The sequence below is a fragment of the Pogoniulus pusillus genome, chromosome 25 (genome assembly GCF_015220805.1).
Source record: "Pogoniulus pusillus isolate bPogPus1 chromosome 25, bPogPus1.pri, whole genome shotgun sequence".
NCBI classification, from domain to species: domain Eukaryota; kingdom Metazoa; phylum Chordata; class Aves; order Piciformes; family Lybiidae; genus Pogoniulus; species Pogoniulus pusillus.
The window spans coordinates 10,894,175-10,917,614 of record NC_087288.1 but is presented as its reverse complement, the minus strand read 5'-3'; the positions used below and the strand labels follow the sequence as shown (position 1 = coordinate 10,917,614).

At 45.2% G+C, this 23,440-nt stretch overlaps 1 protein-coding gene across 1 annotated transcript; it reads right to left on the bottom strand.

Annotated features, from left to right (window-relative positions):
• Positions 1-160: 160 nt before the first annotated feature.
• On the bottom strand, positions 161-23,436 carry UTP25 (UTP25 small subunit processome component). Its single transcript, XM_064164429.1, has 12 exons — positions 23,285-23,436; positions 20,648-20,687; positions 17,672-17,915; positions 16,783-16,989; positions 14,611-14,699; positions 12,479-12,889; positions 11,455-11,674; positions 7,385-7,587; positions 4,970-5,152; positions 3,782-3,894; positions 2,584-2,829; positions 161-1,659 (listed from the first exon to the last, which is right to left on the bottom strand). Exons 1-12 carry the CDS (start codon positions 23,383-23,385, stop codon positions 1,416-1,418), a joined length of 2,301 nt encoding a protein of 766 aa, XP_064020499.1. The 5' UTR covers positions 23,386-23,436; the 3' UTR covers positions 161-1,415.
• Between the last annotated feature and the right edge of the window lie 4 nt (positions 23,437-23,440).

The following is a 23,440-nucleotide window of genomic DNA, read 5'->3' as shown; positions in this document are numbered from 1 at the left end:
GTCCGGGGCTCGTTAAGGGCCATCAAGCTGCACAAAGACGGTGCCTAAGGTGGGAAGCCTCCAAAGCAGGGTGGGTCCTGTCCTTTGGAGCTCCAGGAGACTCTTTCTGCAGGAACTACCTAGGTGGGGTCCCCAGGCGGGCAGCCCCCCAGTACTTATCCCTAGACACGGAGCGGAGTTACCACTGCCGGGGTGCGAACTGCGCAGGCAGTGCCCAGCGCGAGCCCAGCGCGGGCTCTGCACGGGGCACGCCTCGTGCCGGCAGGGCCCTTTGCTCCCCCCTCACGCCTGCGGGGCAGGGGGAAACAAACAGGCTTTTCCCGCCTTTTCCTCTCCCATTCCAACCACGGAGGGAGAGGAATTTTAGGGTATACCGGCCTCCAGGACACCCCTTCCCCAGCACACTCACGGATTCTTGCAAGTGCCAAGGTGAAGCAAGTTCAGCTCTCACATTTGTGTTGAAGAGGATTTGCCTGCACTTCCCTTTCGTAGGCTTACAAAACAGTGACTGTAGGAAACACTTGGGACATTTTACTCTTCCTAGATTAGTTTCTTGTGTGCTAGTTTGAGGCAAATTGGAGTATTTCAATGAGAAATTAGATTATAGGCTGTGAAAAAGAAGCAATGGGATGTCTATTTCAGTCATAGGCTTGCTGAGATGTATAAACAAGAACACAAACACAGATAAGACAGAGTGTGTGTCTCTGTCAGAGTTGGTGTCTGTGCTTTTCTTCCTGGGCTGCTTCTCTGTAACTAATCCTTCTGCTTTCTACTTCCCCTTGCCGATCCTCCAACCTCACCTTGCACATAAGGTATGCTCTGAGGTATGGTAGAGGGGTGGAAAGAAGGTGGAAAGGTGGTTGGGAGCCCCTCCTGGGGACTCAGATTTCTGGGAGGGCTGCCGTGTTTCTGTATTACTTTTAACTTGTATATTTCTGTCTGTAGCTGTAAATATTGTAAATATCTGCTTGTATATCGTGCTATAAAGCTTCATTCCTTAACTCCCAGCTGGCTGAGTCTAGTCTGGGTGATTTCGTAAGAGTGGAGGAGGCAGGAAACTCCCAAACCATCACACCACTTCAAAATGAAGTGAAGCAATCCATGCAAGTGATTGACCACAGCACCAAATCCTCATTGACCAGTGAATTTGTCAACATATGAGAAGAACAGTTCTGGTCTGATTTTCTTTCTCTACAGAAGAGACAACCTAACTCCTGCTTTCTTGAATGACATCCTTCATTTCTTGTTGGATAGAATACTGCAATAAAAAAGTTAATACTACTTGCACAATTTCAACAGAGTGTTCTTTTAAAAGGGAGTAAAAAGTCTAACACCTCTTCAAAAAAGCAAGGTGAAAAAGGGCAGTAGGAGTACAGTGCAGGTCCATGCAGCTGTCCAGTCTGCAGCGTCACTTATTAGTTTTCCCCTGTAACAAAGAGGTGCACATTTTTCTTGGACTGTAGCATTTGAGCTGCACGCTCTACGCCGACCACCGCAGCCAGTTTCTGAGCATCATACTTGGAGTAGAGCACAGTACACGTCCAAGTAGCATCCACTCCATTGTCTGTGGCTTTCATCATATTACAAATTTCACTGTAGAAGTGGGAGTATGTTGGTAACTCATAGAAAATGAGGTTTCTAATGCCTTTTATCATATACCTGTAGTAGGAAAAAAACACAAAAAAGGTAAGTTTGTTGCTAATTTTCACAAGATATGCATGTTAAAATTCTGCTTCAGCTCTTCCAATTTCTGTCAACCTCAATGCCTGGCAGTTTTAGCTCAGCTCCAGAAACCCCATGTCATGGACTACAGACCAAACAACACAGGTGAGAGAAAGCTAACCCTGCCAGGCAGAGTGACTTCCTCTGAAGTACAGACCACCAGCAATTTCTGCAAGGTTCAGCCTCTCCAGCTTGGATTTTAGGAGAGTGAAACCAAATCAGATTGACCCTCATTGACCCTTTCTGCATTGGCCATTGACCACAACTCTGACTTCTTTCCTTCAACAAGTTCACATCCACCTCACTACCTGATCATCCAGACCACACTGCTTCAGTTTAGCCAGAAGGATGCTGTGGCAGTGTCAAACGCTTTACTGAAATCAAGATAAACCACATCCACTGCTCTGCCATCACCTATCCACCTGGTTATGGCCTCATCAAAGGCTATCAGCTTGGACAAACGTGACTGCCCCTTGGTAAAACCAGTGACTGCTTCTAATCACCCTCTTGTCCTTGATATGCCTAAGGACAGCACCAAGGACAAGCTGTTCCATTACTCTCCCAGGGATGGAGGTGAGGCTGACAGGTCTATAGTTACCTGGGTCCTCCTTCTCTTTTTGAAGACTGATGTTTGCCCTCCTCCAGTAACCTCTCCTGTCCACCATGACTTACTGAAGATGTTGCAGAGTGGCCTGGCAGTGACCTGTGCCAGCTCCCTCAGCACCCATCAAGACTCACAGAAGTCCTCAGAGAAATCCAACAGATTCAAACCCAATACAGCCCATCTATGATGAAGGTCAGACTCTACTTCCAGAACAGCACACATGCAGCTCAGAGGAAAACCCAGTCCACACACTTCACCTTTTGTAAAAGTGGAAACGTTCGGTGAACAACAGAAACTGCTTCTCGCCCTTGAGAAAGAACCGCCTGGCTCTGCAGACAGCAGCCTTCTTGGTGTACTCACAAATGTGAGTAAAATTCAAGTCCTCTTTCTTGAAGTAGTTCCGAAGACGCACGTAGTCAAAATAGGAGGGCACATAAATGAGCGTGTGCGACATGATGGCGTCGCGGTACTCAGGCAGGACTTTGTCCACGAAAAACTGAAACCTTGGTGAAGAAAGCAAAGATCTTTTAACCAGAGTTAACATTTGGCTTTCCAATACTGATACATAACTGCGCTAGTGTGAGGCTAATTGGAATATTTTAATGAGAGGAATTAGATTACAGGCTGTGAAAAGGAAACAATGGTAATGTCTGCTGCACTCATAGGCTTGCTGAGATGTATAAAAATAAGGACACAGAACACAGATAAGACACAGTGAATGTGCGTCTCTGTCACAGTTGGTGCCTGTGCTTTTCTCCCTGGGCTTCTTCTGTGTATCTAATCCTTCTGCTTTCTAATCCTCCATGCTGATCCTCCAACCTCACCTTGCATGTAAAGCAAACTCTGGGATAAGGTAGAGGGGTGGAAAGAAGGTGGAAGGGTGGTTGGGAGCCCCTCTTGGGGACTGTGATTTCTGGGAGAGGTGTTGTGTTTCTGTGTTACCTTTAACTTGTCTATTTCTGTCTATAGCTGTAAATACTGTAAATATCTGCTTGTATCTTGTGCTAAGCTGTGAATATAAAGCTTCAGTCCTTAACTCCCAGCTGGCTGAGTCTAGTCTGGGTGATTTCATAAGAGCAGGTGACTCTCAAACAGTTACAATAACTCAAACAAATATCATTGGACAACAGAAGATATTTTACTACATGTTTCCTTTTTAATTTTATAGGATTCCTACATGTGTAAGAGATAAAAGACAGTGGATTTAACAGTACTACACAGCTGTGGTAGACACTAATACTTCTTTCCCAGACTTCATTCTCCAGTGCTTTTGGCAAAGAGAAGTTCAGTATTCCCCTGTGCTGGCACAGAGACTAGCCTAGCCTGCACCTGAAGATTAATGAAGCTGTACTTCTGTTATGAAATCACACTGTGCTCTGCAGGAAATGGTACACTCAACTAAAACTGAAATCACAGTCATTAGAAGACAGCAAAACAGTCTGGAACACGGAATACCTTGTGTCTATTACAGAAGTTACACTTTCAGCTTCTAGCCTGCGGAAAACATGAGGAAGCTGAACCACAATCTGACTAATGGAGCCACTGAGGGGTACATTACGGACAGCCACCTGCAAGAAGAAAGCAGGGTGTTTAGAGATACTGCATTTCAAAGGTGGCCACAATCCAGTCAGCCTTCTGCTTATAACTCAGATTCGCAAGCACTGCAGAAAGCTGTTTGTAAGAAAGCCTGAGGATGAGACTATATTCACACGTACACATACCAGATCTGTTAAACACACCTGACCACTGCATGGCTTCCATATATTTGAGACAGACAATGAAGGTTTTCATTTTTAATGTTTCTTTCAAAGTAGTAACAGATTGTGCTTCTTGTATCGTAGGATAAAAAAGAAACAAAAAGGCAGCAAGTGAATCCTCCACTTAACAACAAACAAATAAACCAAATCACTTGCACAGGAGCTTGAACACCTCTCCTACAAAGAAAGACTGCGACATCCAGGGCTGTTTAACCTTGAGAAGGCTGAAAGTGGGCCTTATTAACGTCTATAAATACCTGAGGAGTGGGTGTCAAGATCAAGGTGGCAGGGCCTTTTTGGTGGTGCCCAGGACAAGAAATGATGGGTGTAAGCTGGAACACAGGAGGTTCCACCTCAACACAAGAAACTTCTTTCCTCTGAGCGTGACAGAGCACTGGAACATGCTGCCCAGAGAGGTTATGGAGTCTCCTCTGGAGACTTCCAAAACCTGCCTGGATGCATTCCAGTGTGGCCTGCCCTAGGTGATCCTGCTTTGGCAGGGGAATTGGACTAGAAGACCTCCAGAAGTCCCTTCCAACTCCTAGTATGATATGATTCTATGATCTTTTGTGTGCCAAACTCAGAAAAAAACAATCTCGTTTGTGACAGGAAACAGCCAACCATGCAAGAAAAGGATCAAGAAAGTAGGATCAAGTAAGTATGGCTGCAGGAAGAGTAGCTCTATAGGCCTTTGGCACAGCTTTACAAATTAACATGCAGCCTCATGGAAAGTCAGACTGAAATACTTGGGCAATGGAAGTGACTGGCACAGACAGTCTTTCTGCAACCAAGTTACGGACATCTTCCTACATGTTGAGTTTTCTGTTCCTCTCCCTGTCCACTCTGCCAGCATTTAAGACAGCTTTCAGCTCCTCTGTGAACTCACCTGCCCCACGTAATTGAAGCAGTGCTTGTTGAAGATGGAGTTAATCTGGGGATCCTGCAGAGCACTGAAGAGCAGCGTCTGGCGGTAGTACCTGGACCAGTTATTGAGGTTCAGCATTCGCACCCTGGAAAAGTCAACCCCGTGGGAATCCAGCGGCAGCAGGTTCATGTGCTTCATCAGGTGCTGCACAGAGAGGTGGAAACACATTGCTATGGACTGACATCCTTGCAGCCAGACTGCAGCAGCCTTAACTAGAGCAAGAAAGCAGGCAGGGACAAGTAAGACAGCACAGAATATAAACAGTAGCTATCTCCCAAGACACTGTCTGGAATTTACTGACCACAGCAAGAATAACTTACTTGATTTCTCACCAGAGAGCTGAAAAGTGCTGTTCCTTTAGTCATCAGTAACCACACCCTCTGATTCCAGTATTCTCCCATGGGCCAAGTATAATGGATTTGTTTGTTTCTACAGAAGTCAATGAGCCCAAGGCCTCTGAGCCAAAAGAAGTCCAACTGTAGTTGTCACCACATTTAGGGAGAGTTTGGATAGAAGGGAAGAAACTCACCACATTCAGGCCTCACAGAATGCTGCCTGGGACTGGGCATCACCAATGCTGCACAGCAGGCAGCTGCATCCAATTTAAAAAACAATCAGGGAAGAAGCTCCAGGACTCATTCCTTAGATACTGTATAGGCTCACGTGCCTTTCCTAGGACTGCCCAGGAAACCAGACACCTTCTGGTCTCATTCAACACCTACAGTAACATCATAATGCCAAAACTCCTAGCCCAAGTACCTCAAAGGTGTTTCTACGTAGGAAAAACTCATCCTTTCAATCTTGAAAAGTTTTATCAACCAAAAACCCAAACACATGGATGCTACTGCATACTATCCAAAATCCAAGAGCTCTATTTTCATCCTGTGTAGGGAAAATCTTCACACAACTTTGGACACGACTAATGCTTAGTATCACTGTATCTTTGGCTGCACCCAAAGAGTGGCTGTCAATGGCTCCATGTCCTAGTGGAGGCCAGTGACAAGTGGAGTCCCTCAAGGATCAATCCTGGGACCAGTCTTGTTTGATATCTTTGTCAGCAATATGGACAGTGGCATTGAGTGCACCCTCAGCCAATACACTGATGACACCAAGCTGTGTGGTGCAGCAGACACGTTGGAAGGAAAGGACAGGCTGGAGAAGTGTGCCCAAGTCAACCTCATGAGGTGCAACAACACCAAATGCAGGGTCCTGCATCTGGTTTATGGCAATCCCAGGCATCAATATAAGCAGGGCAGTGAGAGCAGCCCTGAAGAGAGGGACTTGTGGGTGCTGGTGGACAAGAAGCTCAATATGAGCTGTCAGTGTGTTCTTGCAGCCCAGAGAGCCAACCAGATCCTGGGTTGCATCAAGAGCAGTGTTAAGGAAGTGATCCTCCCCCTCTACTCTGCTCTGGTGAGACCTCACCTGGATTAATGAGTCCAGCTCTGGAGCCCCTGTTACAAGAGGGGAGGTGCTGAAAGGTGTTCAGAGAAGAGCCACAAGGATGATTAGAGGGCTGGAGCTGCTCTGCTATGGGAAGAGACTGAGGCAGTTGGGGCTGTTCAGTCTAGAGAGGAGAAGGCTCCAAGGTGACCTTATTGTGGCCTTTCCATATCTTAAGGAAGCTACAGGAAAGCTGGGGAGAGACTTTTTAGGCTGTCAGGTAGTGATAGGGCTGGGGGGAAGGGAACAAAGCTAGAGATGGGTAGATTTAGACTGGACGTTAGGAAGAAGTTCTTCACCATGAGGATGGTGAGAGCCTGGAATGGGTTGCCCAGGAAGGTGGCTATGGCCCCATCCCTGGAGGTGTTTAAGGCCAAGCTGGATGAGGCTCTGGACAGCCTGATCTAGCGTGAGGTATCCCTGCCCATGGCAGGAGGGTTGGAACTAGATGATCTTTTGGTTCCTTCCAACCTTGACTGATTCTATGATTCTATATAGTCAGTGGAGAGCAGCACCAGCTTCTATTGCTTTCAGGAGGAACCTGAACTAGTTTGTCCAGATCCCTCACACAGCTGTAGTCTGGCTGAGACCCTGGGCAGTCAGACAGCTGGCATATTTTCTCCCAGATGTGATTAAAGAAACCATCGTTATCTCATTCTGCAAGATAATTAAAACTGTAAAAAATAAAATGCCTCCGAAATCTGCCACCGAAGCATCAATAACTAAGATGTAAAGAGAACAGGTGCAGACTACTACCAAAATCTGGAGAAAGAATATTCTTAGTATAAGGAAAATCACAGGGTGGAGGGTGAAAAAGGAACAAGCATGCATGTCTGGAAGTAAGCAAAAAATAGCAGTACTGCTGCTGCCAAAACTCAGCAATGTCAGACCGAGACAACACAGCACAACACAAAAATGAATGCATAAACGTACCAGAACATGTTCCCAGTTCTGCATCAGGTAAATGTCTGCTTGGTCAATTATAAGAATTTCTATTGATGACAGAAAATCAAAATCTCTCTTCTTCTCCCCCTCTGCACCAATAACAGTCCTCATACCCAGAGGAGAAGCAATGATGATATCGGAGGAGTAAAATGGTGCATATAGCCTCATACTCTTTTGAAGAATTGCAACCCCTGTCCAAAACAAAAAGACAACAGAATTAAGCTCAATTATCAACCATATTCTTCCAGCAGGCTCTGTAATAGTAACAAGTCTCCCTTCACACATAACGACTGTAGCTGGACAAAACCAATCTGTCTAAAACTCTCTCTGGAATGTGCTTAGCCATCTCCATTTGTCAAGCACTTGGCAGAGTCACGTTCAGCAAACACGTTCAGCAAACTCTCTCAGTAGTACTTTTTCCCAGATCTTTCATAGCCTGGACAACATTTTTCAAAGGAAACACATTTCTTGTGATTTTCTGCTAAAAAGGGGGATAAAGGAACTGAAGTACCACAGAATCACAGAATCAACCAGGTTGGAAGAGACCTCCAAGATCATCCAGTCCAACCTAGCACCCAGCCATATCAAATCAACCAGACCATGGCACTGAGTGCCTCAGCCAGGCTTTTCCTGAACACCTCCAGGGACGGCAACTCCACCACCTCCCTGGGCAGTCCATTCCAATGCCAATCACTCTCTCTGGGAAGAACTTCCTTCTAATATCCAGCCTGTACCTCCCCTGGCACAACTTGAGACTGTGTCTCCTTGTTCTTTTGTTGGTTGCCTGGGAGAAGAGACCAACCCCACCTGGCTACAATGTCCCTTCAGGTAGTTGTAGACAGCAATGAGATCATCCCTGGTCCTCCTCTTCTCCAGGCTAAACAAACAAGTATTGCAAGTAAATAAATAAAAAAGAACAAGAAAGCAGAAAGTATTCACTGTTGCCTTCTCCTTAAAGCCTAGACTTCAGTCTCTGCCATTAGGTACTACAGTAACTATCTCAATTATCTTAATCTGTCATGAACAATTCACTGTGGACCTCTGCACTATATGCTGCTTTTATTCACAGGGCCACAAGAGCTGCTACTAGAACACAAAAGAAGAAATTCTTTATGTGATGATGACTAAAAGCATAAGCAGCTTTGCACTTTCCCTAGTATGGCTTCTCACACATGCTGCAATGACCATGCCGAAATAGCTGATGCATCACCTTTCATGTTAAAGAAAGAAAAAGGAAGGAGCCAAAGGCATTTGTTATCGATGTTGTAACTACCTGGGTACAATGCTAGGACCTAGTTTTCTGATCTTACAAGTGCAGATAGTCACAGTATCACAGTATCACCAAGGTTGGAAGAGACCTCACAGATCATCAAGTCCAACCCTCTACCACAGTGCCCAAGGATAGACCATGGCACCAAGTGCCACATCCAACCTTGCCTTGAACTGCCCCAGGGACGACGACTCCACCACCTCCCCGGGCAGCCCATTCCAGTGCCCAATGACTCTCTCAGTGAAGAACTTTCTCCTCACCTCGAGCCGAAATTTCCCCTGGCGCAGCCTGAGGCTGTGTCCTCTTGTTCTGGAGCTGGCCACCTGAGAGAAGAGAGCAACCTCCTCCTGGCCACAACCACCCCACAGGTAGTTGTAGACAGCAATAAGGTCACCCCTGAGCCTCCTCTTCTCCAGGCTAAACAACCCCAGCTCCCTAAGCCTCTCCTCGTAGGGCTTGTGCTCAAGGCCTCTCACCAGCCTCGTCACCCTTCTCTGGACACGCTCAAGCATCTCAGTGTCCTTCCTAAACTGGGGGGCCCAGAACTGAACGCAGTACTCGAGGTGTGGTCTGACCAGTGCAGAGTACAGGGGCAGAATGACCTCCCTGCTCCTGCTGACCACACCATTCCTGATGCAGTCCAAACTATATCCAAACTCATTACTATCATAGAATACTATCATAGAATGATTTAGGTTGGAAAGGATTGCAAAGCTCATCCAGTCCCAACCCCCTGCCATAGGCAGGGACACCTCCCACTAGAACAGGTTGCTCAAGGCCTCATCCACTCTGGCCTGGAACATCTCCAGGGAGGAAGCATCCACAGCCTTCCTGGGCAACCTGTATCAGTGTCTCACTACCCTCATTGCATAGTACTTCTTCCTAACACCTACTTTGAATCTCCCCTCTGCCAGTTTAAACCCATTACCCCTCATCCTGTCATTACAAGACCTTGTCAATATTCCCTCCCCAGCCTTCCTGTAGCCCCCTTCAGATACTGGAAGACTACTATAAGGTCTCCTCAAAGCCTTCTCTTCTTCGGGCTGCAGAGCCCAAACTCTTGTAACCTGTCCTCACAGCAAATTTGCTGCAGCCCTCTGAGCATTGTTGTGGCCTTCCTCTGGACTGGCTCAAACAGTTCCATGTCCTTCTTGTGTTGGGGGCTCCAGAACTGCACACAGTACTCTACCTGCCCAATGAAGATGTTTCTTCAATTTCTCTCCCTCTCTGTGCGAATCCAGCTATCATGGGCACAGCTGAAGGTACTTGCAAGAATTTCACACAGATATCAACAGGGACCCCTCCTAACATCTGTTTCAACCCAATGATTAAAATGGAAAGGAAAAGAAAGGCATGACTGGTTGAATCTCCAGGAAGAAGATATCACTTGTCACAGCATATACACAGCTTAATAACATGAAGTCCTTTTTTTTCCCCCTTTAAAAATACAAAAGGGTGTTTTTAGTAAGGCAAAACAAATTTGCTTTAAATTAGATCTTTGTGCAGAAGAAACAGGATGTGGGGCACAGTAAGAAAGCACAAATGTTCTGCTTCTGTGACTTGCTGCTGCAAGTAACAACAGCGCGGAAGGTTTCTTTAAGCTAAGTGGATCAAGCAGATTGCGGTACAGGAAAGGACTGAAAGGAAAACAAGTATGCTACCACAATTAACATGTTCTCAGCCAGAGATATTTACTTGGGAAGAAAGACTAAGTGGGCTCCAGAAACCAAGCTACTAGCTAATTCTCTGCACACTGAATTACTAACACAGCATGAGATTACAGTATTATAAAACAGTCTCAAATGTGCTGCTGGTTCAAGGGTCAGGTCCTACTTGTTGGCTATGCCTTTACTTTCATGAAAACCGTATGTAGCAACACAGCAGAAAACTGCTTTGTTCAGTAGGGAGAATTCACTGTGTTCTAACAACTACTGATCTTAAGAAATAATGTGAACAGGCTAATTAAACTCAAAAGATTTTTTTTTCATAACATGAACAACTTTGCTGCACAATCAAGGCTATCCTCTCTAAAACGAGGTGTGAGCTGGCCTGCTATAGTAAAGCAATCACTCTCTATAGATCTTCCAAACCCATCTGGACACCTTCCTGTGTGACCTGTCCTAAGTGGTCCTGCTTTGCATGGGGGATTGGACTCGATCTCTCAATCAGTCTAGAGAAGAGGAGGCTGAGGGGAGACTTTACCAATCACCACAACTACCTCAAGGGACAGGACTTGAGGAAATGTTTACAAGCTGTGCCAGGGGAGGTTTAGCCTGCATGTTAGGAAGTATTTCCTCACTGAAAAGGTTCTCACACATTAGAATGGTCTGTGCTGGGAAATGATGGAGTCACCATGCCTGGGGGTGCCGAAGCAGCCAGTATGTGGACCTGGTGCTTAGGGACATGGCTTAGTGTTGACTGTTCACAAAGCTGGCTTAAGAGTTGGCCTTAGCGATCTTTGAGGTCTCTTCCAACCAGATACATTCTGTGATTCTGTGGAGGTCCCTTCCAATGCCTAGCATTCTGTGCTTCTGTGTGATTGCATTTTAAGAGATTCTGAACTTGATGTGAAAATCACTACTTCTGTATTTTGCCTTCTTTTTTTTTAAGTTCTGGCACGGCAAGAAAGACATTCAGAAAATTCCAAGCTGCCAGTGCAAAACCAGCATGAATACCACAGAGCCTAAAGCCTCACCAGAACTTTTGGCCCTGAGAGCTTCGAGACATTTAGGAAAATCTAGTTAGTTCTTTACAGGCTAAAAAAATAATCTATTCAGTAGGTGATTACCAATTCTGAAGTGGTCGTCAATGTTGCCAGTAAAGACAGCTTCATAATCTTCAGGTCTTTTCAGGTTGGGAGGTCTCTCTTCTGGGTCAGAGCCAAACTCCCCTTTGAAGCGCTTTTTATTACTTACATCTATTTTCTTTTTGCCATTCCCTTCAAGAAGACTGATGAAAATATGGACAATTCGCAGAGCACAATCCCTGAAGGGCACGATCATCAACACCTGCAGAGATCAACAGTTAGCACAGGATGACCCACAGCATATGAACACTCACAGCTCACTGTATGCCTGTGTGGGACATCTCAACTATCAGAACAAAACCATTATGACAGGAAGCAAAGAGGGAGGCTGCACTGGGACACAATGTGCACATGAACAAGCACTGGCCAACACCCCAGTTTGGTTGCCCATCTCACACTTGGAGGAGTACTACAGGGGTATTGAAAACTAAGCACATTCTCCTGTCCTCCCTAAACCCCAGGTAAGTGTGCACTCCTGCAACACAGACAGGGCCTACTGCTGGCTCCTGAAATGGAGGCAACAGCCTCTGCACAGCATTCAAATATAATTATCTAACTGAGCAGTCAACACAGAAACCAAAAGCATTTGTCAGGTGTGCAGCAAACATCCCATACTTGGTGACAGCCCACACTGTCTGCTCCAGTACTGAAAGATGGATGTGAAGGTGCATTTCTGTACCAGCAGATTCAGAATTGGAAGCAGGAAAAGGCAACATATCAGCCTGTGGTGACAGGAGAACAAATAAAAAGTAAGTCAAGCTCATGGCTCAGCACAGACACAGGCTGGTAACAATTCTATGCTCACTGCTTCTCTCAGGGTGTTCACCCTGGCCCTGGCAGACGACTTCCAGGCACAATGAAGAGATGTGGAAAGGCACATGCCCAGGAACGCATCACCTGACAGCAGCCACAGAAATACTTCTGGATGAAGTATCAGGATTCTTATGCAGCCCAACCAGACAGTCAGGGTGAGGATGGGAGAATCACATTAACAAAGCTCTCATACCTTAGGTCTAGTGAGCCCCTGATCCCTGCAGTCATCATTGTCAGTCCCTGGCTTTTGGTCTCTTCGTTTAGCATTGTTGCTGAGCACCTGGGCATTTGCCTTCAGAACATGATTCAAGGCATGCAAGCAATAGGCAAGCCGGATTTCCTCTCCATTTGTTAAAGCATTTCTTTCTGGATAGAACAAGTCCCAGTAGGCATTCATGATACAGAAAAGCTCTTTTTGTAGTGGAGTAAAAGACAGATCACATTGTTTGTTCATGGAGGACATAAATTGTTTGTTCACTTTTGGCCAAGTGGATTCTAGAGGCTTGTGAAGATAAAGTTGTTTCATATCAATTTCTCTCTCTGCTTTCAAAATTTTATGTTTCTCCAGAGTGGAAGAAAAACTTAGTTGGCCCAGCCTTGGCCACTGAAAAAAAAAGAAAAAAAGAAATCCAACCAAAGAGAAGTCATAAATACCAACCTCAATACATTTAAAAGCACATCACCTCAGCTGGCAGTTTAATCATCTTAATAAAACTTGAGAAGTTATCTTTTCATAACACAAGTTGACACCTTTTTTTTCCAATATGCAGTCTCCCTCAGAACCTACCAGGGTAAATACCAACAAACTTGAGCTCAGCCGATCTGGATGTACTTTGCAGTGATGTGTCTGTAACTGTCCTCACTTTTAGAGATAAGAAAACCCAGGGAGAGGAAGTATGTAACTTCTGCTGCTCCACCACACCAGTGGCACAAACCAGGGACAAAATGAGAACCCTGGAGTCAAACTACACTTAAGAGGCCATACACACTGAGTTAAGTACTTTGTTTAAAAGATGAAAACTAAAACTTATTAGGGAATAAATCCAGGAGCTCAGAATCGGCTACTAAGTGCAATCTTATTGCAGGTCTCTGATTTTGAGGGTAAAATCTGTCAGCATAGTAAAAGAAAACTCCAAACTTTAAGCCTTCTGCCATGCAAGTTGTCTCTACCTGTGGAAAGCAGCTAGTTAAGCGAACATATGTCAGGCATTGCTTCAGGTGCCACTGGTATTCTATTTTTTTTAATTGCAAGTAAAAATACAACTAAATTTAGAACAAATAAATAAATCACAGCCTTCTCTCTGACTTCCAATGAATGCCACAAAGCATATGGCCAACCAGAATGCAAATAATTCTCCAAAACAAAACCAGATGTGAAAAAGCTAGGAAGCAAAGGTTTGTCTCAACAGGAGTATTTTGAAAACTGGCATTGTCTTTCAAGCAATGAGCTGATTTTCTGGAAATGTAATTGCCTGTTATTTCCATTATTAATAACCTAAGCATTAAATCCCTTCTCAACAGCTTGTAAACACGTGCAGAAATAGAACCATCCTGAAGCAAGACTGTGAAAGAGCATTACAAATATTTTTAAGGCTGCACATGGTCACCTAACAAGTGCAGCTGCAGAGCACATGCCTAGCATCGTGCTGGTACCACTCAGAAACCAGTCCTGTTTCCACCTGTTGTCCAGAGCACTAAACCAGTGGGATCAAACTCTAAGGCTATGTTTTTCAGACGTGCTGTCCTATGCCTACATGACAGAAGACTTCAGATTTCTACTCTCGCTCAGCAATAAGTGATGAAGAAAACACTTCAGCAACAACACAGTGCCAACAGCTAATAATAACCATTATAAATCTGCTTTGCTTCTATTAAAAAAGAATTATTTTAATCCAAGTATCTTTAGGAACTCAGAATGGCTACAGAATCATACAATCAACCAGGTTGGAAGAGACCTCCAAGATCACCCAGTCCAACCTAGCACCCAGACCTAGCCAATCAACCAGAACATGGCACTAAGTGCCTCAGCCAGGCTTTGCTTCAACACCTCCAGGGACAGCGACTCCACCACCTGCCTGGGCAGCCCATTTCAATGCCAATCACTCTCTCTGGCAAGAACTTCTTCCTAACATCCAACCTAGATCTCCCCTGGAACAACTTAAGGCTGTGTCCTCTTGTTCTGTTGCTGGTTCCCTGGGAGAAGAGACCAACCCCACCTGGCTACAGCCTCCCTTCAGGTAGTTGTAGACAGCAATGAGGTCACTCCTGAGCCTCCTCTTCTGCAGGCTGCACACCCCCAGCTCCCTACCCATCCAGAGCAGTTACCTTGCTTTGATTTGAAGTTTTAGGAAGTGTAGACATTTTTTCTACTTCTTTTTCGTTGAATTCTCTGTCCATGTGCTGTTTAAATGGATCTATTTATAACGACAACAACAAAACATCTTGAAACCTACTGTCATTAATACTGGAATCAAGCTTCAGAATGGATTTGCAAATGACATGAACAGTTTCCATGCTGGCCAATACCACAGTTAAAACTAGTTGTTTCAAAGCACTTGGAGATGAGAGAAAGGACATCAAATTCTCTCTACAAGAACAGGGAGAACAGATTTGTCACATTGCTTTTAAAAACAAACAACCAACCCACCAACCAACAAGGACTTATGGAAGTACTGGAACTTTCAATCACAAAACACATGTTGGACAGAAAACCAACACATAGCAGAAAACACTAGCAATTTTGTGTTTTAAGCTCTGGTGCATACCTTCTTTGCAGGTGAAACTGGCTGTCAACATGAACACCCAAGTGAACTTACTGCCTTTCTTTATTTCTAAACAGGGCTCTGCATGTTTGCAGTAGTATGAATAGTTTGTGACAAAGCAAAAGGATGATTAGGTGGGTTTTGAGGAGCGGAGACAAAAGGTGTCTGAAGTGAGCAAAAGTCTGATTTCCCTAATCAGCAGTTCTTTTTTGGAAAGGAAAAGAGAAGTAAGGAATTGTGAAGTAAGGCATTGGCATGCACAGAGCCACAGGAAAGCTTATTTTGAAAACCAAGGCCTGTATACTGCCTGCAGCACAGCAGCACTCACTTGGTAAAGAAAACTAATTAGAGAACACTAGTGCTTGCCAACAGATATCTAGCCCACACATAAGTTATCTAGGCAAAAGCCAAGACATTTCTTAATCATGGTACTGTTGGGGAAATCTTCCCAGCAACACAAGTGAATGAGATATCATTTAATTCTAACACAGGCTTACTCTTCATCTGAGAGAACCCCTGGTTTCAATATTTGTCAGATCAAGTAGAGGGAGTAATGTGAACCATTTTCAGGAATTCTCTCTAGTGACCTCAGCACTACAGGAGAAAATCATCACCTTTCTGGTGTCTTAGATTATTCATTTTCTTTAATAGATTATAAATCCACTGTATGCTATAGGACCCCACTGAAAAGTACTGCATTTACAGGCTGAGCAAAGCTGTTAGAGTGCTTAGCATGTAGTTGGAGAGCTGTGGTTCTCATTAAAATGCAATGCCAACAGCCTCTCATGATAACAAGAATGAGCTGTTTTTTCTATCACATGGCCCTTCCATGCTTCCACACATTTCATGCATCAACTAGGCTGCCTCCCAGATCTAATGTCAGCTGCTGCTCCAGGATGACAAGCCAGCATCACTAAGGATGCTACAAACATATTTCTCTCTCTCAAACTATGCCATCTGATATTAAAACCACAGAGCAGAAAATATGAATAGAAGCTCTGCAAGTGCCAACATGTGGCATATCACTGACTGATCACACATACATGCAGTTACTTGCACTACACATGGTGGGACAACTCCAACACTAGAGCTCAGATTGCACCCATCAGCACACTGTAGCATTGAGATCAGAAGGGCTACACCCTTAAAAGATCCCACAGAGGTGCTCCACTGATGCCTCATGTCTTATTGGTCCCAGTGCAGCTGGACTTCTCTGCATAACCTTCAAAATTCAGAGCTCTGAGCATGTCTAAATTACTGTGGCTGCCTCAAGCTTCCTAGAATCTCAACTCTAACTCCACTGAGTCGTGAAGGATACCCTCACAGGTCAGCTTTATGATCATCTTCTGTGCTGTCTGTGCCAAGAATATCTTCTACAGTCATGTGCAGACTTGCACAGCCCCTCACATTACACTAGCTTGTTAAACTCCTATTAAAGCAACAGAACAAGCTAACACCCTCCACACACACTTCCAGTTCCTGATATTTCAGACTTTATCAGTCATAACAAACTACACATGAATCCCAGTCCATAGGGGCTCCAGAAAACAAATGGCTCAGCTACATGTCTGCATTTGCGTTAAGTGCCCTTTATGGAACCAGCTCACATGTGAGCAATACAATGAATAATGTAGTGGAAGAATTCAGAAGCTATCATGAGGGTGTTGGATAATTTACACATTTACCAACACTCCTCTAGAAGCAGATGACTAAACAGAAACCTACTGTGTTTTACCGTTTGAAAAAGCTTGGGAAGAATTGCTGTCTCTCCTGTCGGCACTGCACTCTCCATCCTCCTCTTCCATGAAATTAGTTTCCAAGCTAAATTCAGATTCATGTTTCACATCAGTGAACTCCTCAATTACTTCATGACTTTGTTCACAAGAGGCATCTGCACCATCAGCCTGCTCCTGGCCAAGCATCTGCTCTGGTGTGTCTGTAGCTGTGAATGGTTAAGAGAAAGAAATTGGTCATATTCTCCTGGACAAGTCATTGTCTGCCTAGCTCTTGCTAGCTAGGATGCTCCCTTTCAGTTACCAATTTCTCTTCTCGGTTAGCACGCCAAATGTTACATAATAACGTCTGTTTCCCCAGGGAAAATTAAAGAAATAACCTATTTGGGGAATTCCACAGACTCCAATAACTGAAAGTAAGACACTCCTTGCTTACAGAATTTCTTCACAGATGAATGAAGATGCTTCACACAGGAGGTTTGCTTCCAATGTACATATACTCTCTGCTGAGGCAAACCTTCCCCTCTTCTTGGTGGCAGTAGCCAAGCCAGATGCTGTGCAAGAGAACAGCTTGCGTCTCCCACGACTGGGTGAGAACCCCTGGTATCTGCTCCAGGTGGATTTGCTCTGTGCGGCCGCACAAACAACATCTGAGGAAGCAGCAGCAGCAGCGGGCTGTCTGCTGCAAAATGAGCACAGCTCCCCTTTCCCCTACCAAATCCCTTGGCAGCTGCTGCTCCCACCCACACAGTGGTAATGGGGCAACAGTCTCCAAGCCAGAAAAGCAGCCAGCCAACAAGCCTGGCTGCACCAGGATTGCAGCTGAAAGCATAGACTATAGGAGCTTTCTAAACCAAAACATTTATCAAAGCACAGGAAAAGACAAACTACCTTCTTTATGCTCTTGTACATCATTCTTAGCTTCTTCACTTCCATCTGCTTCTCCAGTCTCCTGGGACCCTTCGCTGCCCATTTCTGTCTCACTTTCACCAGCTTCTTCTGAGTCACTTACATCCTCTTCACTCTCAGACTCAGGAGAGCTCTTCAGGGTAGCCAGGAGTTTATGATACACAGAGATCTGTTCCACTTCAGTCTCTGAATCGCTTTCTGCACTCGATTTATCAGAATTCTCAGACTGGAAGGGAAAATACAACTGTAACTGCAACAACAGTAACACTCCGGCAGGCAGAAAGCAAACATCCTTACCTCTAATTCCAATGTTCTGTTTTCCCTCTCCCATTCTACCCTCGTGCAGATGCCATGGAATTTTTCAAAAATTACCATTTTATGCAAAAAGTTATGCTGGACACCTCCAATTAGATTTTGAAAGCGTCTTGGTAGACTGAGGAGGAAGCGCTTTGTTCTGCACCGATTTGCCCTAGAGCATCACAAAATTTGGCTCTTTCACTCTGCTGAGAGTGAAAACATTTAATCTTCACAAAGTATTTCCTGAACTGGCACTGGATTTTCCTACGAAAACCACATGCAGAGCACACGCTGCAGACAGGCACACAGGTGAAGAAGAGGTTTTATATTAATCTGTTTAGAATAACTGTACATTTACCTATCTTAAATCAATGTATGAAAGCCAGAACAACAGGAACTAAACCAGCGTATGGAAGCCAGAATAACAGGAACTAAATGAATGTATGGAAACCAGAGTTTGAGGGGCAGGTTGACCATATATCATGATATGTTTCTAACCTGTGAACTGAAAGGAGGGAAGACATGAATCTTGGACTTTGTATTTAGAAATTCAAGCCCTGCTTAGCATGCAGGAAGAAAGCTGTCACACTAGAATGGCGAATGCTTATGTAAGATGATGTGTAGATAATAGGAAAACAGGCCAGGAACAGACCAGTTTATTCCTGCAGATGTAAGCAGAACAGGATAAAAACAATCAAAAGGAGCATGCAAGATAAAACTGAGAGGAAGACCCTCCCAAGCCCACTACCAAAAGATGCTGCCATCTATGGATAAGAGCAACTGAATGCAAACCAGCAGGAAACAGCATGAATAGAATCACAGAATTGTTTAGGTTGGAAGAGATCTCAAAGATCATCCAATTCCAACCCCCTGCCATAGGCAGGGACACCTCTCACTAGAACAGGTCACTCAAGGCCTCATCCAGCCTGGCCTTCAACACCTTCAGGGAGGTTGTGGACCACAGAATCAAGACTTCCGTGATCCACAACCTCCCTGGGCAACCTATGCCAGTGTCTCACCACCCTCACTGCAAAGAACCCTTTTCTAACATCCAGTTTAAATTTCCCCTCTGACAGTTTAAACCCAGTCCTCCTTGTCCTGTCATTACAAGACCTTGTCAGCAGTCCCTCCTCAGCCTTCCTGTAACCCCTTCAGATACTGGAAGGTCACTACAAGGTCTCCTCAAAGCCTTCTCTTCTCCAGGCGGCAGAGCTGCAACTCTCTCAGCCTGTCCTCATCGAAGAGCTGCTGCAACCCTCTGAGCATCTTGGTGGCCTCCTCTGGACTGGCTCCAACAGTTCCATGTCCTGCTTGTGTTGAGGGCTCCAGAACTGCACACAGCACTCTAGGTAAAGTCTGAGGAGAGCAAAGGGGCAGAATCTCCTCCCTTGCCCTGCTGGCCACACTGCTCTTGCTGCAGCCCAGGAATATGTAGTAGTTAACTGTACATTAATTCTGTACAACTCTCATTCAGACGCACACGTTTGGAGGGGAAACCTCACCAGGTGTCCAGTGCTATGTCCAGCACTGTGCATAAAATTATTAAAGAATACCTACTTAACAGTCTTAGCTGTTGACTTTTTCCTATTTCTTTGTATCACAAAGAAGAGACAGAGCACACTGAAAATGCTTTTGGCTATCAAGAAGGTAAGTGAAATACCTGCCAGCTGACTATAGTTCAACAGGGAGTTGGTTAGGTTTGAAGCTTAGAGCTTTACGGCTGAGACAAGCCATACTCACAAGCCAGTTTTGTCCTAGTCTCACAGAACCAACAACTATGTGCCAAGTTATAGCCAAAAATACAATGAAATCTGGAGTGTAATCAACCACGTTGAAAGACACCTCCAAGATCATCTAGTCCAACCTAGCACCCAGCCTTATCCAATCAACTAGACCATGGCACTAAGTTCCCCATCCAGGCTTTGCCTGAACACTTCTGGGGACAGAAAGTCCACCACCTTCGTAGGCAGCCCATTCCAATGGCCATCACTCTCTCTATGAGGAACTTCCTCCTAACATCCAGCCTAGACCGCCCCTGGCACAACTTGAGACTGTGTTGCTGGTTGATTCTGTGATTCTATGACAGGACCATTTATTCCTTTCTTGGTTCCTTTCAGCCCCAAAAGGAAAATATATCAATAAATACAGTATTAATGTAAAAGATTGCTAAAGGAAACAAATGGATCAGAATAATTCATTTTTTCCACATAAAAAGTTTTAAGTTAATCTGATGTTAAAGGAGGTTAACAAATCCTGGCTGAAAGGTAAGTAAGGCACTGGCACTCTGGAGAAAGGGAATATCCATTAACATACTTCTTTGTTCCACAGAGAACAGAGAATCTCCTAATTCATGCAACACTACGCTTATCAACATTATTTAAACAAAGCATCATTTACTTTCCACTGTGACTAAACAATATGGAAAAACTCCAAGAACAGCTATGTTGTTTCCTGCTGCTTCTGTCCTCTCACAGTATTATAGTTTTGAGTTAGACACTGTAGAACAATTCAGAGCAACACAGAAATCACATCTCTTTTCTCTCAAACGTGTTTTCTAAAGAGAATAAATTAATCAGCTTGAATAATTTGGTAACATGAAATACTAAGTGTTTCACTTCACTGAACAAAGATGAAAGTAAGGAAGAAATAAAAATGTATTACCAGCTCACAGACTGGAGTTGCTTCTGGTCTTTCAGAAACCCTGAAAAGAGAACACCAAAATATCTTACTCTGTCAGTGATGTTATATGTAGGATGAAAGGCATGAGGGGAAGAAGGAACTGATGACATATACAAATCTGAAAGTAGTTAAAAGAAAGCTGAAAACTAAAGCATTACACAGTTCTCCCTAAGAAAATAAACTTTGTCACTTACCCTGATAAGCTACCCCCTCGAGGTACTGCTACATGTTATACATGAAGCCTAAGTGTTCAAGCACTGTGACTGATCAAGTAAAATGTTTTAAAGTAGAATCTGGCTTTAATGAGGAAACATAATCAGAAGATGAGGTGTTAAAAGGAATCTAAGAAATCTAACTACAAGGGTAGTCTGCACAACAGTTACCCAGAGCAAGAGCACTGAATATTGATCTGTGAATTGGGAAAAAAAGACACACACTATACAGCCCAATGGAAGGCCTAATCATAAAATCATAGAATGGTTTAGGTTGGAAGGGACCTCAAGGATCATCCAGTTCCAACCCCATGCTATAGGCAGGGACACCTCCCACTAGAACAGGTCACTCAAGGCCTCATCCAACCTGGCCTTGAACACCTCCAGGGAGAGAGCAGCCACAACCTCCCTGGGCAACCTGTGCCAGTGTCTCACCACCCTCACTGCAAAAAAACATTTCCTAACATGTACTCTGAATCTCCGCTCTGCCACTTTACCCCTCATCCTGTCATTACAAGACCTTATAAGTAGTCCCTCCCCAACTTTCCTGTAGGTCCCCTTCAGATACTGAAAGCCCACCACAAGGTCTCTTTGAAGCCTTCTCTTCTCCCGGCTGTAGAGCCCCAACTCTTGTAGCCTGTCCTCATAGCAGAGCTGCTGCAGCCCTCTGGACTGGCTCCAACAGTTCCATGTCCTTCTTGTGTTGAAGGCTCCAGAACTGCACGCAGCACTCCAGGTGGGATCTCACCACAGCAGAGTAAAGAAGGAGAATTCCCCCTGCTGGCCACGTTTTTCTTAAACACAGAAGTGTCCCATTGGCTACTGTTAAATCTGATGAACAGGATGATCCTGATCTAAAGATAAGGAATATGTGGAAATACTGTCCTGGAAAGCAATGACTGTGAAAGGACTTTTAGGAATTAAAAGACATCATGTGGGCTCTCAAGTGTGAGACTGTGACAGAAGAGGGTAAATGCAGCTATTGGAAGTATAAATGCAGGAGACAGTAGAAGACAGAAAAAGTTCTTTACAGTGAGGGTGGTGAGACACTGGCACAGGTTGCCCAGGGAGATGGTGGCTGCTCCCTCCCTGGAGTTGTTCAAGGCCCAGATGGATGAGGCCTTAAGCAATCTGGTCCAGTGGAAGGTGTCCCTACCCATGGCAGGGAGATTGAAATAAGATGATCTTTAGGGTCCCTTCCAATCCAAACCATTCTACAAATGTATGAAAACTAGCATTAATTAGTCACTGTTGTGACTCTGACTCTGCAAATAAGACACTGACTGCACAAGCTGGGCTTAAACTAACCTCGACTCTTTAAAAAGGACACAGAGCCTTGAGTGGGACAGTGTCACTGCACAGGCTGAGGCACAGGACACTGCTCCCCAGCAGGCCAGGGCTCTAACTTCCATCTCAGGTGACACATACCTGGAGGGTCCCAGGATACACACAAATAATAGACCTAAATACTATTTGCCTGCAACCTAAAGGCAAATAATGATAAACTGAACAGGTAACCCAACAGTGTTTCTCTCACAGACTTCTAAGACCAAACCACAAAGCATTTGGTCTAAGCAGTTCGTTCCCTCAGAAGTTAACACGGAGGTCCAAAAGTACAGCACCCTTTCAAACAGATGAGCACCACACCGAGGAAGCCATGGGTCTTCACAGAACCATCACGTCCAACCACTGACCATACTGCACAAAGTTCACCCCTAAACCACATACCCAGGCACATCTAAACAACCTTTAAACACATCCAGGAATGGTGATTCGACGACCTCCCCAGGCAGCCCATTCCAATGTCTGACCACCTCATGAAAAAACTTTTCCTAATGTCCAGTCTAAACCTACCCTGTTGCAGTTTGAGGCCCTTCCCTCTTCACAGGCTCACAGGATGCCAGGGGTTGGAAGAGACCCAAAGAGATCATCCAGTCCAACCCCCCTGCCACAGCAGGACCACACAATCTAGCTCAGGTCACACAGGAACACAGCCAGACAGGCCCTGGAAGTCTCCAGAGAAGGAGACTTCACGACCCCTCTGGGAAGCCTGTTCCAGTGCTCTGGGACCCCTACAGTAAAGAAGTTTCCCCTTGTGTTGAGGCGGAACCTCTTTTGCTGCAACTTACACCCACTGCTCCTTGTCCTATCCCAGGGAGCACTGAGCAGAGCCTGTCCCCCCCTCCTGCCAGCCCTCAGATGCTTATAAACACTTAACAAATCCCCTCTCAGCCTTCTTTTCTCCAGACTCCTCCTTCTGTCGAAATGTCACCCTCACGACCTGCAGTGCAAAACTCCTTCCCTCAGGAGCCCAAGGAGCCGCCGCTACCCGGGCCGGCCGCGGCGGCAAGGGGCTGTTGGGGCCCGGAGCCTCAGGGCAGCCGACGCCGCCTGCCTCGGCACTCACTTGTCATAGAAGGGGTGCTCCTCCCCGAAGTCCTTGAGGTGCCTCTTGTGCTTCTTGCTCAGGCTGCGCACCAGCTCCCGCCCGGGCCGCCGCTTCCCCATGGCGGCACCGGCGCACGTGCGGGCACCGCGCCGCGCTTTACGGCAGCTCGCAGCG